Source organism: Xenia sp. Carnegie-2017, unplaced genomic scaffold, assembly GCF_021976095.1.
Source record: "Xenia sp. Carnegie-2017 unplaced genomic scaffold, XeniaSp_v1 HiC_scaffold_25, whole genome shotgun sequence".
Classification (NCBI taxonomy): domain Eukaryota; kingdom Metazoa; phylum Cnidaria; class Anthozoa; order Malacalcyonacea; family Xeniidae; genus Xenia; species Xenia sp. Carnegie-2017.
The window spans coordinates 2,210,603-2,226,004 of record NW_025813488.1 but is presented as its reverse complement, the minus strand read 5'-3'; the positions used below and the strand labels follow the sequence as shown (position 1 = coordinate 2,226,004).

At 37.5% G+C, this 15,402-nt stretch overlaps 2 protein-coding genes across 2 annotated transcripts; both read left to right on the top strand.

The window, feature by feature from the left end:
• The first annotated feature begins 72 nt into the window (after positions 1 to 72).
• LOC124453101 (heterogeneous nuclear ribonucleoprotein U-like protein 1) lies at positions 73 to 11,590 on the top strand. Its single transcript, XM_047003854.1, is given in 15 exon segments — positions 73 to 771; positions 1,099 to 1,600; positions 2,523 to 2,590; positions 3,144 to 3,197; positions 3,200 to 3,282; positions 4,746 to 4,842; positions 5,034 to 5,146; positions 6,166 to 6,315; positions 7,232 to 7,339; positions 7,617 to 7,739; positions 8,724 to 8,849; positions 9,730 to 9,898; positions 10,235 to 10,282; positions 10,285 to 10,729; positions 11,072 to 11,590. Coding segments are annotated over 15 exon segments (2,847 nt in total). The 5' UTR covers positions 73 to 206; the 3' UTR covers positions 11,268 to 11,590.
• Positions 11,591 to 12,284: 694 nt separating this feature from the next.
• On the top strand, positions 12,285 to 15,389 carry LOC124453103 (serine/threonine-protein kinase PAK 6-like). Its single transcript, XM_047003856.1, has 6 exons — positions 12,285 to 13,311; positions 13,687 to 13,820; positions 14,274 to 14,400; positions 14,534 to 14,659; positions 14,729 to 14,863; positions 14,936 to 15,389. Exons 1-6 carry the CDS (start codon positions 12,472 to 12,474, stop codon positions 15,095 to 15,097), a joined length of 1,524 nt encoding a protein of 507 aa, XP_046859812.1. The 5' UTR covers positions 12,285 to 12,471; the 3' UTR covers positions 15,098 to 15,389.
• Positions 15,390 to 15,402: the final 13 nt, after the last annotated feature.

Below are 15,402 nucleotides of genomic sequence, written 5' to 3'. Positions count from 1 at the left end.
CATTCTCCAATACCGTCAATGATCCGCCCGCAACTTCAGGTTTATTTGTGCATCCCAGCAAGCATTGCGGGCGTTAAATTGTATGTTTGGTCCATTTCATTCCATGAGTTTCGTTGCGTTGTTATAAAACGAGAATTTTATTGGAAGAAAAGACGATTTTTAACCTTTTTCAATTCCCAAAAGGATCGAGATATCATTCATTAACAATGCAGTTGACTGCATCCACCGTAAAGAAGATGAAAGTCGTAGATCTTCGCAGTCAACTTGCGAAGCGTGGTCTCGACACGAAGGGTTTGAAACCTGCCCTCGTTGACCGGCTGACTGCCGCTTTAGATGAAGAAAAGCAAGAGGCCCAAATGGAGACGCATTTGAAGAATGAGCCATTGCTAAGTACGGAAGAAGCTTCTTCGGATGATGCCACGCCTGTGGAGAGTAACGGCATTGAGAAAAAACAGCAATCCTTAGAAGAGGTTTCTGTTAAGCAAGAACCTGTTGGAAGGGATGAACAAAGTCAACAATCGATGGAAGTTGATGATACTTCGGATAAGCAAATTGAAGAGAAACCGAGTGAGGCTCTCATCAAGAAAGAAGAAACCGAGGACATGGGGGATGATTCTGCGCCAGAAACGGTAGGAATTACGAGTGATTCTGTTAAAGAAAACATTGCTGTCAAGGTGGAAACCATGGAGGAAAAGGACTCCCTTGAGCTTGCTGAGAATATAAAAATAAAGCAAGAGGAAGAAGAACCAGCGAGTTTAACGCAAACTAAAGGTTCGTTTACAGCTATCCTTGATTTTCAAAGTACTTGAATTAAATATTCCGCAATGGAAATAACGAGTTTCAGCGTTAGTAATTTTCCCAGGGATACGTGACACGTGACTATCATTTTTTCCCCTTTACGTCCTTTTCAAAGGATATTTTCCTTCGTGACAGTTAGAAAGATGATTGTCATGTTGCTTTTGAATAGTGCAAGTATATAGCTGTATTGTTAAATCATTTGTTGTGCTGCACTTGACTTTTAAAATTTGTTTTTGTGTTGTTATTTGCCATTTTGCGTGTGACGTTTTACGATTGATTTTATGTTTTTCGCTTTGGTAGAAATGGATATTGCACAGACTGAGAAATCTTTAGATATGACTGAAGAAGAAACTGGGAGGATAAAAAAAGAGCCAGATGAAAAACAGGCTAAACTGGACGGTGAGCAACAGGCTAAACAAGAAGGTGAAGAACAAGTTAAACTGGATGTTGAGCAACAGGCTAAACAAGAAGGTGAAGAACAGGTTAAACTGGATGGTGAGCAACAGGCTAAACAAGAAGGTGAAGAACAGGTTAAACTGGATGGTGAGCAACAGGCTAAACTGGAAGGTGAAGAACAGGTTAAACTGGATGTTAAAGAACACAATGAACAGCAAGTGGGAGAGCATGCTGAAAAAGTGAAAGAAGAGGTTAAAGAACATGTTAAAGAGGACAATGACGGACATGTCAAACAAATAATTGAACAGCCAATGGAAGAACATGTTAATAAGGAAGTGGAAGAAAAGGCTAAAGAACTCGTGGAGGAAAATGCTGAAGAACCTTCGTCAAAGAAGGCCAAGATGATGTAAGTACAATTGTGTCCATGTACTGAATCATTTCTTTAAAGTATCAAATTTGTTCTCGAAATGTGTGATTTTATCGGAATTTGTTTTTGAGCATTGAATTTTGAAAAAGCTGTGAATTTAATTGATTAGAATTGCATGAAATTTCTCAAATTTTCTATAAATTTGTTTGATTATTTGACCTTACTTGAGCACTGTCAATTTTCATATTAGTTCCTCATAATGTCATGAACTTTCCAGAAATGTTCATCTTCAAATAAATTGCAAATCGTAATTTCAAAAAATACAGTTAAAGCTAACGTTTGACATTCTTTAAATGGAAATTTATTAAAAATGTAATTCATTATGGCTGCCATTTATGCTTTGTTTGCATGTTCAGTAGCAAATGCTCCATTAAAAATATCGATAACCAGTACAATAAATGTAGCACAGTACACTTAGCCAGATTTAGTGTAGGTGACACAGACACTTTGAAGATTTTGTTGTGAAGAAGTTAGCATTAATTGCTTTTACATTTGCTATTCGACATATCATTTTTGGGTGTGTTATGTTATTGAGTTAAATATAAATGTTACGCGGATATAGACCATGGTAAAAATATTATGAGACAAAAGCTAATAAATTTTTTTCAAATCTAGTTTTGCTTGTTGATCGATATTAAAATTGTTACATCCACTTTACAATGGACAATTTTATTGCCATAACTTCCACTGCTGTTTTGCAAATTTTAAACATAGGCATGTGTATGAGCCACGTTATAGCCAGAACGCAAACTTAGAAATTTCAGTAGATGCACATTTTAAAAAGTCGTGAATCAATTTTTTCCTCCTAATTTGAACCCTGCATCTGCCAAAGTTTGTATTGTTTGTCGTTTACAGGGAGAACCCAGCATGTGCCAAAGTTTGTATTGTTTGTCTTTTACAGGGACTCCTTTATGGAAGTTGATGAAGAAAAGGATGAGACGGATGACTCTTCTGTTGTACTAAGCCGATGTACGTATATGCTTGAGAATTTTTTCTTTTGTATTATCTTCAATATTCATGAAACTGTTGGTGTTGATGAAGATTGACGTTTAAACAAGCTTAGCGGCCATCATCTTCAGAGTGAAGTGAACTTTGAAGATACGGCCTCTAAGTTTTTCAAAACATCAGTCAAGACCAACAGTCATTTTCAGAACTCTACTAGCCAGGACAATCCACAACTCGGTACAAACATGTAACAATACTCCCAGGTTCAAACCATTTACTTTATTCATAAAACTCTAGATTACTTTGAATTACTTTTCTATTAAACCATTCGTTGTCATTTGTTTATTCACACTGTTATAGTGTAAGTGTCAGGTAAATAATTTTTTTGATAGGTTAATTGTATTTAAGAACATTTACATTACGGTATACTCGATAGAAGGAAAATTTTGTTTTCATCGGCCTCTTTGGAATCAAACATAGATGACTCCACACTTATTTGACAAACCATCTAAAGAAGTTATTTCACTGACTTTAAAGTTGTTCAATGTTTTTTTATTGAAATATCTTGTCTTTGCAGATATTTCTGATCTGTTTGTGAAGATTTCTCCAGACGGTTTGACTGCAAGCGTCCTAAAGATGATGGTTTTTCGTTTATTTGGGCTGGAACCAAGATGACATGGGGAGCAAGGAAGGGTAAAGTTGGATTCGAATGCAAGGTGTGTGACGTAGTTAATATGTGCGCATTGCGAAAATGATTTTTTTGACTTTCATGAAAGTTCCTAAACAGGGTCTGAAATTTGCAGTATTTTGGTAACCACAGGAGAGTGAAATTTTGATTTTGATACCTAGTTTCACTTGAATCTCGATGGGACAACATATTTTTCAAAAAAGGGACAGTAGAGCCAACACTGGAAAGGATGACTAGTTCCCAGGCTTATTATTTTTCTCTAATTTTGAATCAACAAACAGTGCTCTAATGCAGTAGGTCTCCATTAGAAACTGATAAATGATTAACTTTAGTACTTAAGCAACATTTCTGTTAGCGATAAATTGCAGACAATAAATTCCTTTCAGGATTCCGAGAGGAACTTCTACATTAATCATAAAGTAATAAGAGTAAGCCACAGGTTATGTTTTATGTAACTGATTCTCCGATAAGAAAAGACAACTTGTTACGTATATGTATCCATACTTGGGATACACAATTATCATGAAGGATAGCAATTTTGAAAACCCTGGTATCGATGTGGATACTAGTGGATACTTGGGAAAGCCTGATAAACATAAAACTTACCTCAGAGAATTTATAATTCAATCTATTAGTGGCTTGAAATTCACAATTTGCTAAGCATCTGCACAATTTTTCCAAGAGAAGTTGCTCTGGCACATATATAGGAAAAGGAAAGTCAAAATTTTGGAAATACTTTGCTCAAACATAAGTACAAGAGAGCTGGCAGCTTTGTTTTTGCCTTAAAATTTGTATTCTTGCTTTTTATACTAGCTTGACAAGGTCTTGAATTTTATTTTGTAATCAGTTTGCTGTATCATTCTGTACTGTTCTTATTTGGCTATTATTTCAAACTTTTTATTGAAAATACTGTGCAATCCTTGGAATTAATTGGCATTTAAAGGTAAAGTTTTGCACTTTGTGAAAAATGCTAAAACTTGGCATTCGAACATCACCTAGCATGGATATAAACATGTTTGAGACAACGACTTTTCAATACCTCCTCTGAATTGTCAGAGTCGTATGTTGTTACATTCAAGTTTCTACCAAAGAACCATATACGTAGTCTCCCAACGAGAGGCTACCTATGGGGAGTGCTTAGTTTCGGATGGCACTTTCAACTGTTGTTAAGTGTTGATTCACGCTTTATAAATGGTATTTTTCAACGTGTTTAAAGTTGTGTAAGGTTGCAACAAATGGACATAAGTGTTTTATTTGAATGATGAAGTATAAATGTTTTATGAATCATTAAATATAAATCTTGAAAGTTCCGTAAAGAGGGTGGTTATTAGCGACATTATTAGCACTGCTTTTTCAACAGCTTAATTTGAATCCTGCATCAACTTGGATATAGTCAATGTACCAAAGAATTGACAAATAGTTGTTTTAGTCATCATTTGCATTTTCTCTTTTCCTGCTAAACATTTGAATGTATTAATCATCACATTTCAGGTTATTAAAAATGAAGAGAATGATTTGCCCGATTCGGAAGTGCCGAAAAATGGTGTACGCATCGGATGGTCTGCACCGCAGACTGGCTTGCAGTTAGGTAAGGGATGGTTGCGGGTCGAAGGAGGAGCAGGGTGGGCGGGGTAACTTGATGGCTGGGGGTAGCAGGGGTAATTGCAATTGGCAAGTAACTGAAAGAGCGCAACAAAAAACTGCTGCAGCAATCGGACTTGAGTATATAAACTGCATACACGGATACTGGCAGTGGCTTCTCTTGAATAATCTTTATAGGTGAAGAGGGTTTATCTTATGGCTTTGAGAATACAGCAAAGTCATGTAGTTCAAATGAATTCTCCGAGTATGGAGCAAGCTATACGCAAGGGGATGTTATTGGATGTTACGTGGTGAGTTCTTGAAAAGAAGAACAGTCATGGAAAACAAGTATATGTGTATATGAAAAAAACACCGAGTATTTTAATCGGTTGCATTATATATCATGTTACTTTATGTAATTCATTTGCATGATCTCGAGTTTAGTCAGCGGATGTAAACACCCCAGGGGTAGTTTGTATTTAGGATAAGGTTCGGTTATCGCTGGTGATTGTCAGGTTGTAGCAATGAATTCGTAAAAAGTGATATTTTCGCTTTTCAAACACGTTTCTGCGAGGGTTCGAACAAATGTTTCTTTGAAATTGTCGTTTTGAAAGTAGGCGTTCGTAGTCTTTGTTATTTATTTCGCGGAAAGGTTTCGCACGCATTGTTTCGAGTTTAACAAATGCTGTTTGCTTGGTGATAGAAATTTGTATTTCTATTTTATATTTGTTAAGGTATGAAGCTGTCTGTAAGTATGACTTTAAATTTTTCATCGCCGATGTTGTATTTACGAACATGTACGTAATGATCGTTCTTTTGTGGAATTTAATATAACCAGGCATTTGACTTTCGCACGAAGTTTGTTTCTTCTTTTTTAGATTCTCTTTATATAGATTTTTTTGTTATTATGAACTTGGATGGAGAAAAAGTATCTCTGGGTGCCGTGAAAGCTGTGTTTTTATAGATTTTTTAGTATTTTTATGAATACTACATGTTTAATCTTTGAACTTAATTAGGCCATTGTGATTTTATAAAATATTCGGGCTTTTTACTTCTTGACGAGGAATACCGTTTATAAATACATCCATTACTACCGAACCTATGTGCTTTGGTATCTTAAGGTTACTGTTTCACACTGTTTAACTTGTTATTGAGGTTAACCGTCTCGTTTGTACGTTTGTTCGAACCCCTCTTAAAAGTGATTCATTACTAAAAATGCGCAATTTTTCGTTCGTCATTGTTACATCTACAATCAAAGCGGTCAATCGAGCATCATTTGTATGTTGGAACAGGTGTTGGAACTATTTTTTGTGTGTTGTAATTTGAACAGGACTTGGATAGCGAGGAGGCCAGCATAAGTTACACAAAGAATGGCGAAGATCTTGGTGTGGCATTCACTTTCTCGAAGGTGGACGTACCTGTGTTATACCCACATATTCTGGTCAAGAATACGGAATGCAAGATCAATTGTGGTGCGCAGGTGTGTTGGATTATTTTAGTTTATTGTTTTTTACAATTGCATAGATGTTTAAGTGGTATTCCAGAAGGGATAGTCGTATCTCACGAAGGATAGTGGTATTTCACGAATGATAATAGTATTTCAAGAGGGATAATGATAGTCCACGAAGGATAGTGGTATTCCAAGAGGGTTAGGGGTTATGATATTCCACGAAGGATAGTGGTATTCCAAGAGGGTTAGGGGTTATGATATTCCACGAAGGATAGTGGTATTCCAAGAGGGTTAGGGGTTATGATATTCCACGAAGGATAGTGGTATTCCAAGAGGGATAGGGGTAATGATATTCCACGAGGATAGTGGTATTCCAAGAGGGTTATGGGTAATGATATTCCTCGAAGGATAGTGTCCAATGTCCAAACAGATCACTGACGTTGTAATGGATTGAATTTCGATTGATGTTTTGTTAAACTGGGAAAAATTATTCCAGGAATATTTGTGATGCTTTTTCACCCATGAAAACACGAATACAGAGAAACTAAGTTAGGCTTCTTCTAAGTTTGCCCTTGTTGATAATTCGTTGTTCCTTGAAGACCAATTAGTGCTCTTTACTTAAAACAGTTCTTTTAAAAACTATTAACTTATTATATTACTTTTACCATTCACTATGGTATTTGCTATCTTTAGAACTATTTTCAGATTTGTCACCACGACAAAGTCTCTATTTTATTATTTTTTATCCTAGTGCTCTTTCCAAAAGTGTATGACAATGCAGCATTGAGTATTATACACTCATGCCAAACAGCTACTGAGTTAAAACATGAAAATGGTGCATTTACTTCTTGTGAAAATACATGTACCATGTGTTCATCTAACTTCTACAAAGTCCCAATTTGTGAAACGTTGCCTTTTATCCTTTTATCGCCTTCAATCAATACAGGAAGAGGCATGGTTCCCTTGCAAGGAAGGATACACTTGGATAGAACAAATGGATAAGTGTGATCTTGTTGAAGGACCACGTGGTCCAAAGGAAAAAAAGGATTGCGAGGTATAGTTTGGATAACAGGGAATGGAGTTGTATCTTATTTATGATACATATCCAAATTTGCTTTTTATATTCACGCTACTCGGTTTGTCTCATGTTATCTATATTGCTGTGTACACCCCCAGCTATTTTTATTGTTCGTTATTTATCAACTGCGATTCTTCGATATTCTTTCATTTATATGTAATGCGTGTGTAAAGCGAAGGGTCTTTGATCCGTATGTTATTAATACCATAAATAAACTGACGATATTAAAGAACTTTATTCATTTTGCACAAAGGTGTTGATGATGGTTGGTCTGCCAGCTTCTGGAAAGACAACTTGGGTTAACAAGCATGTCGAAGAAGAGAAAGAGAAGAATTACAACATCATCGGTACCACGAGCGTGATGGCAAAAATGAGGGTAGGAATGTTGTCGTTAATCTGATTGATTTACAGCCGTGAAAGAACTGTTAGTGTAACGATCCTGCTTTGGTTTTCCTGTTTTCCACGTTCAACTAGATTGATAAACTCTTAGTCAGTCATTGAGAAAATAGGTGTTGTTTTTAATCAATGAAAGTAGTACATGCCCCACTTTTGAACACCTTCTTGCATTCAATGTTTCCTGCTGTGTTTTTAGCGCGTGTGCGGGGTTTTGAGTGTAAATATTATTAGGAAAAGATCATGATAGTGGTGGATTTTAAGGAGTGTGCTCACCATTGTAGGCAAGGGTCAACAGGGGTGTATAGAGGGGTGCAAATTGCGAAAAATAAAATTAAAACCCTTCATACTTTCAATGGCAAAAGCTTTAACTGGCTGTATCATTAAAGTTTATTGACTGTCAATGATACTTGTTTTGCTGGCCAAAAAGATAACTAGTTTCCATTTTTAATGTGTACAATTGGTTTCTAACCGCCGAACTTTAGCTAATCACTAAGCCAAGCACCCCCCCCCCTAAAAATCCTCGCTCGATCCACCACTGGACCATAATAGTCGTAACTTGTGAACAGTATCTGGAGAATAACTTGTTTCTAACCGCTGAACTTTAGCTAATCACTAAGCCAAGCACCCACCCCCCCTAAAAACCTCGCTCGATCCACCACTGGACCATAATAGTCGTAACTTGTGAACAGTATCTGGAGAATAACTTGTTTCTAACCGCTGAACTTTAGCTAATCACTAAGCCAAGCACCCACCCCCCCTAAAAACCTCGCTCGATCCACCACTGGACCATAATAGTCGTAACATGTGAACAGTATCTGGAGAATAATTGGTTTCTAATCACTGAACTTTAGCTAATCACTAAGCCAAGCACCCCACCCCCTAAAAATCCTCGCTCGATCCACCACTGGACCATAAAAGTCGTAACTTGTGAAGAGTATCTGGACTTGACTCGCACGTTGTTTAGGTAAACGGAGAGGAACGAAAGAGATCATCTGAAAACTACGACAAATTGATGGAAAATGCCACGAGATGTTTGAGAAGGATATTCGAGATTGCTCCGATAAAGAAACGGAATTATATATTGGATCAGGTAAAACAGTTTTTGTTTCGTGTAATGTTACAACATCAAGGTTTGTTCTTTATATTGGAGAATTTATTGGATTTGTTAAAGTGCCAACGAAACGAATATTTTGCTATCTGAGTAATAATTCTATTGAAGAGATCTTTCAAAATGACAATGGACATTCTAAACCATGTTTATGCATATCACTTTTAATTCTTGAGATATTGAGGTTTTTGCTTTGTGCGATTTATCTCTTTGTGTGATTTATCTCTTTGTGTGATTTATCTCTTTATTTTATTTCAAAATTTTGCAACATGAATTATGTTCCAAATGACTAGAACTTTTGAATTGACAGTTTACTTTCTAAAACAGTTAATGCATATCTCTTTTTATTCTCTTGATTTTGACGTTTTTGTTATTTTCAATGTATACTACTTGTGGCGTCACATTGTATAATGAACTGAAATTATTAGGTATATTTACCTATACTTTAATTCAGGACGGAGTTTTCTACATTGTGAAGGAGTTAATGGTATAAAATGCTGGCTACTAGTATCAACCTCAAGTTGTCAGGAATCTAAAGAGTATTTGAAACATTGTGGGAACTCATCATGTAACATGACGTCACAAGTTGTATAAATTGGAAATAACAAAAACGTCAAAATCAAGAGAATGAAAAGGGATATGCATTAAGTGTTTTAGAAAGTAAACTGTCTTTTCAAAAGTTCTAGTCATTTCAAACATAATTCAAGTTGAAAAATTTTCCCTCGACTGGCACTTTAAGTGTTAGTCGAGGGATGAAGGCTTGGATCGAGTTTATTGCGTATTGACAAAGTCGGATTGATGGATTCCAGATTTCTTGGTTAAAGAATAGCAACTATATCTTAGATATTGTTCTTATCTCTAGACAAATGTGCATCCCAATGCTCAAAAGCGAAAAATGGAATCTTTTTCGGACTTCAAACGTGTTGCTATTGTCGTTTGCCCCAAACCCGAGGAACTGGAGAAGAGAACGAAAGATAAAAAGGACAAGAAAGGTTTTGAAGTTCCCGATTTTGCCCTCAACGATATGAAAGGTACATTACTTAAGTTGCCTAAATTTATGTCTGCTCCTCCTTCATTTGATTTTGCATTCTTCTCCCGAGGATGGACGAAGTAGCAAATACGCTTGAATAATTTTTTCATCTTTGACTTGAACCATGATTTTGCGATAACTTTTCGAGCGAGAAACAAAATAAAAATCAAACTTAAGATTATTACAATCGAATAGCAGCAGTGCTCATCAATATAGCTCGCGCATTTTTGTTCACTTTTTTTGAGCGTTCAATTTTGCGTATTGCATCGAGCACGAAGATGCAATGTTCGATAAAAGTAACCCGACCACGAATGTTGAAGAATTTCTCTTTTCCCAGCCAACTTCACTCTCCCCAGCGTGGGACTGCTGTTCAATGAAGTCAAGTACATGAAGAAAATGAAGAGGAATCACAAAAGATCGTGGTCAAGTACAGAAAACTTGCGCGATCTTCTCACAATCGTTACAACAATCGCCGTAGGGACGATTATCATCACAAAGGCGGCGGTGGACGGTATCATCCATACAGGAGGGACAACGATTTCTCTCCCCGCGGAGGGAGTCACCATCGTGATAGACATCCCGGGGGGCGCGGAGACTCCAATTACAGTCGACAACATGGCGGCTCACACGACCGGCGTAGCAGCGGGCATAAGTATTCGAATTACGGTCACAACAAAGGTGGGGGAAGTGGAGGCTACAACAAAAATAGCGGTGGTAATCGACATAGTGGGAACCGTAATAGCGGCGGCTATCAAAAGAACTACAGTCCGTATCAAATGCAGCAATCTCAGCAACGATACGCTTCTGCATACTCGCAATCACCTCAATACAGGTTAGTGTGTTAACTTCAACATGCATTACCAAAAAATTACAAATATTTAAAAAAATGAAAGTGATCTTCCAATCAGCCAAGTGGCGTAGCCATCCGCAAATTTGGTCCCGCCATGTTGAGTTCTCTATGTGCAATCATTGTAAAAACGATAATTTGATATGAAATTTTTGCCTAGTAGAAGCAAAACTTGCTGGCTGGCTACGCTACCGAGAAGGCCGTGCACTTGAACAAAAAAATTGCTAAGATAAACCTGCACGAGTGAAAGTGTCGTTTATAGCTTTCGTAAACTTTATTCTTTCAAACTCAGTCCAAACTGTTCTATAACTTATAATCATGTTTCAGCTATGCCCAACCACCAGTCTATTCACCATACGCCAATCCTTACCAGCAGACCAGGCCCGCATATCCTGCAGCACCCGGCTACCAGCAACCACAACAAGCTTATTATTATCAACAGCAAGCTTCAGCACAGGGCTATTACCAACAACCCTATGGTCAACAACCATCTTACGGACAGTATCAAGCTAGACGTTACTAGTGAAAAACCTTTACACCATTTATCTCATGATTATCTACGAGAGGTATCTTTCTCTGGATCATGTGTAATATATTATTTGTAATTTCTTTAATCTTTTGTGGATGAAGCTTACTGCTAGTTTTATTTGCACAGAGTCTGGCGTATTTTAAGGATCGTATTTTCCATCTAGCCAGATTGTCAGCACGTCATGAATTTTCAAAGTGCACTGGTCGTTTGTCTCGATCGTGTATTCGAGTAATGTCTTTTTAAACCATTTGAAAATTATTCTTGATGTGTACATTACGATTTATATAAAGACAGTAATATTATTTCGTGAAAAGATATATATTTTTTTCATACAGTTCTTATCCAAAAAAGCTCTTCTGTTCTTCCCCTTGCTGGTTACAGCCGTAACGGATAGTTTCGTCTTATGACACTTCGGCCGATATTTGACCAAATTCTGATGAAACGATTCATCAAAACGAACGATGAAAATATAATTCAGAGACTGCGACAACCAATTGTTATTTTTTTACGCATGATCATAAACTATTGAACCCACGCTTTTTGACAACCTTATTTTGTATGGTTTAATCTTTACTTTGGCAAGGAGATCATACATTTACGACTTGTCGACAATTGTTCCATCTCTATATAAAGATTACTAATGGGCTATTGTATTCCATTGTTTTCACTCCATCTCCGCATTTTCTTGAGCTTTAAATCCAATATTTGAGACATATTGAGCCATAGAATGGACGCTGAGATTGGCCGAGTGGCTTTGGCCATGTTCTGATAAATTGATAAAGCGAATTTTGCACATCTTGCCTAACGGCTTGAATTACTCGATAGATTGAAAATTGTGACAATTGATGTCTAGGAAAATGCACAAATGCTGAATATGAGGTAATGACCTCGTGATGTTCTTCAAGTACTTCCGTTATTAACTTTTGACAAAGGAACCTTTCGCCGATGGTACTTGCCTCCTTCGTCGTCTCTATCCAGTTTATCACCTTATACAGTCAAGATCAGTGGGTCGTACCCAGCCTACTTAGCAACCACTGTAATAGTGGATCCCCAGAAAATTCCAAGCGAAGAATTCCGCAGATAAAGGGAAAAATACAGGCTGATGTTTAGTCTAGAAAGTCGTTTGATATCTTCATGAACACCCAGAAGGCTTCTACGTTTCTTCTTTGCTTTAAGTTTGACGTTTAAACGCCGGTACATGATGCTGAAGCGCGTTTTCTCTGTTAAACGAAGAAGGCGACCGCCCATTTCGAAGCCTTCAGACTTCGAGCATCGAGTCCACGCTGGTTTTGACGCGAAAACGGGGAAATTTGTCGGTTTACCACCTCAATGGGAGCAATTAATAAATAACGAAGGCAGACCAAGACCGATCGTTGATCCGGAATCAATCACAGATACATCAGAACCGAACAGGATTACCCAATTCTTCGACGAAGATTTTGATGTAAACAAAGCGCAGAATCAAGCTATCAACGTTTCACGATCGAATTCCTTAAGGGGATCGTTTAAAAATCGCGATGGTGACCTTCCTAACAGTCCAAGATCGCCAAAAGGTAACGGTAACAGGTCACCAGGAAGCGAAGCTGCAACAGATAATCAACAAGCCACGAAGGAAGCTCCTAAAAGCATATTAAAGAAGCGAGGAACGACTAACGGGGCCAGTTCGAGGGACTCTAAGAGAAGTCAAAATGATGACAGGTCGGCTTCGTCAACTAGATCGCAAAATCAAGAGCAGAATACTTCAAGTAGTTTCAGAGCGCCCGATAATGGCGCTCGACGAAGCAACAATGATCAGAATTCATCAAAATCCAGATTGATGTATTCAGACGAGCCTGTGACACACGAACAGTTTAGACAGGCACTGAAAAGTGTCGTTAAACCTGAAAATCCACGCGAAATCTTCGACAGATTTGTGAAAATAGGCGAAGGTTCAACAGGTGTTGTCTGCATCGCAACGGAAAAACTAACCGGGCGTCAGGTTGCAGTAAAAAAGATGGATTTAAGAAGGCAGCAACGTAGAGAACTCCTATTTAACGAGGTCTGATGTTATACTTTATGTAGTTCATAGTTCAAACGCCGAAGGATCGCTTGTTTTTGTCTTTAACATTTGCAAAAGGGAAATATCTTTGATTGAACTCGGCAGGAACCTGTAAATATTTTGAGGTTATAATTGACGATGAAACCAGCTGTTAACCTGGTCAAGTTCCCTAGACTTCCCTGCTTTTTTCCGATCCTCTCCAATCTTAAATAACTTATGTATTACAAGCTCCTGTTAGACTTTTAGTTGGTATTTATTCTGGTCCCTAATTTGTGCACGAAAACCTACTTTATGATGAAATTTTTATTGCAACATACAAGCGTTGATAATTGTTGATAATTGTCGATAATTGTTGAAAGTGTCTGTTGTTCTTAGGTTGTGATTATGCGAGATTATCATCACCCAAACATTGTTGAAATGTACGGAAGTTATCTTATTGAGAATGAGCTGTGGGTCGTGATGGAATTTCTTGAAGGTGGATCCCTCACGGATATCGTAACAAATGCTAGGTATAGTGTAGTATTTGGTATGATTCTATATTTTGTTGCAGACTATCAACTGCCCTGTCCTATCCCTTCCCCCCAACCATTTATTTGCCGCCATTTTCCTACCACGATTCCCTTTCATTTTTCATTTGCTTTATCCTTTCCTCTGCCTTTTTATCTTCCTTGCAATTCTTTTCTTGCATTCCTTCCTCTTGCTTTCTACTTTTCATCTTTTCCATCATTTTTTCATCCACTTTTCCCCACATTTCCTCAATCATCCTTTACCCAACCACCACATAATTATATTCTTCCCCTACCAATTCTTCCACTTTCCCGGACCCCTTATCATATATGCCCCTAACCCTTCCCTAACTATTCTTCCAATTTACTCAGATCCCTTTTCATCTATGATCCTTCCCTTGCAATTTAGTCCACCATTGTTTACGTACTTATACAAGCAATCAATGTTGTGTTTAGTTTATCAGAAGAACAAATTGCACACATCACAAAGTCCTGTTTGAAAGCATTGGCTTTCCTTCATTCTCAAGGTGTGCTTCATCGTGACATCAAGAGCGACAGTATACTCTTGACAACTTCTGGTCAGGTATATGGAAAAACTCATTTTGCAATGTTTGCTTTAGGGAACGTTTTGTAATGGCAAGTTTTGAGCTGCTAGTCGTCCTGCAGAACTACAATGTGAGGATTTTATTTGATTTTTTACCAGATTTATTTTATAGGTCAAGATATCAGACTTTGGTTTTTGTGCCCAAGTCACACAAGATGTCCCAAAGAGGAGATCTCTCGTAGGCACTCCATATTGGATGGCACCAGAAATCATAGCAAGACAGCCTTATGGAACTGAGGTGGGGGCATAATCCAGCTTATCGGTGCCATAAATGGCAAACTAAACCATTTTGTGATATTTTTGACAGTCTGATATTTGGTCAATTGGTGTTATGGTTATTGAGATGATAGACGGGGAGCCACCATATTTCAATGAGCCACCTTTACAGGCAATGAGGAAAATCAGGGATCTCAATCCACCCACAGTGAAAAATCCTGCAAAGGTAAAACTGGTCCCTCAGCCAGCTCCAACCAATTGATTTGTAGCTAACCTGTGATGTTTTCAATTTTTCTAGCTTTCACCTCGATTGAAGTCTTTCATTGACAAAGCTCTGATCCATAGTCCTCAGCAACGAAGTGGTGCTCTCGACCTGCTTCAACATCCATTTTTACGCCCGTATAATAATCCCAACTGCCTTGCAGAACTTATGAAGTCGTTCAGACACAGTGTTTGCTGACATCGTTTAAGATGGACAGTTGGTTGTATGGACAGAAGATCTGGCTAAAATTTCCATGAAATTTAGAATTCGATCTTTTTACAAAGTATTTTCTTTTAGTAGATTGTGATGCATCAGCTTGAGAAAGAGTTAGTGAATCATGTCAATAAATGAGAAACTGTAATTTTTGACGTTAGGGCTTGTAGAACTTCCTCAATTGATTTTAAGTGATTTTCAATGCATTGTACGAATATAGTTTTTAATTTTTTACGCAATGAAATAAAGTAAAACCGTGCATAAGTTCATGAAAAAAGAGTATTTGCAAT

What these genes read in the sequence shown, in the direction of transcription:
- LOC124453103 (XM_047003856.1), top strand. Translation starts at nt 12,472, where the DNA reads ATGATGCTGAAGCGCGTTTTCTCTGTTAAACGAAGAAGGCGACCGCCC. An exon ending in GATATCGTAACAAATGCTAG is followed by an intron (nt 13,821 to 14,273) that starts GTATAGTGTAGT and finishes TGTTGTGTTTAG; the next exon opens with TTTATCAGAAGAACAAATTG. An exon ending in TCTTGACAACTTCTGGTCAG is followed by an intron (nt 14,401 to 14,533) that starts GTATATGGAAAA and finishes TTTATTTTATAG; the next exon opens with GTCAAGATATCAGACTTTGG.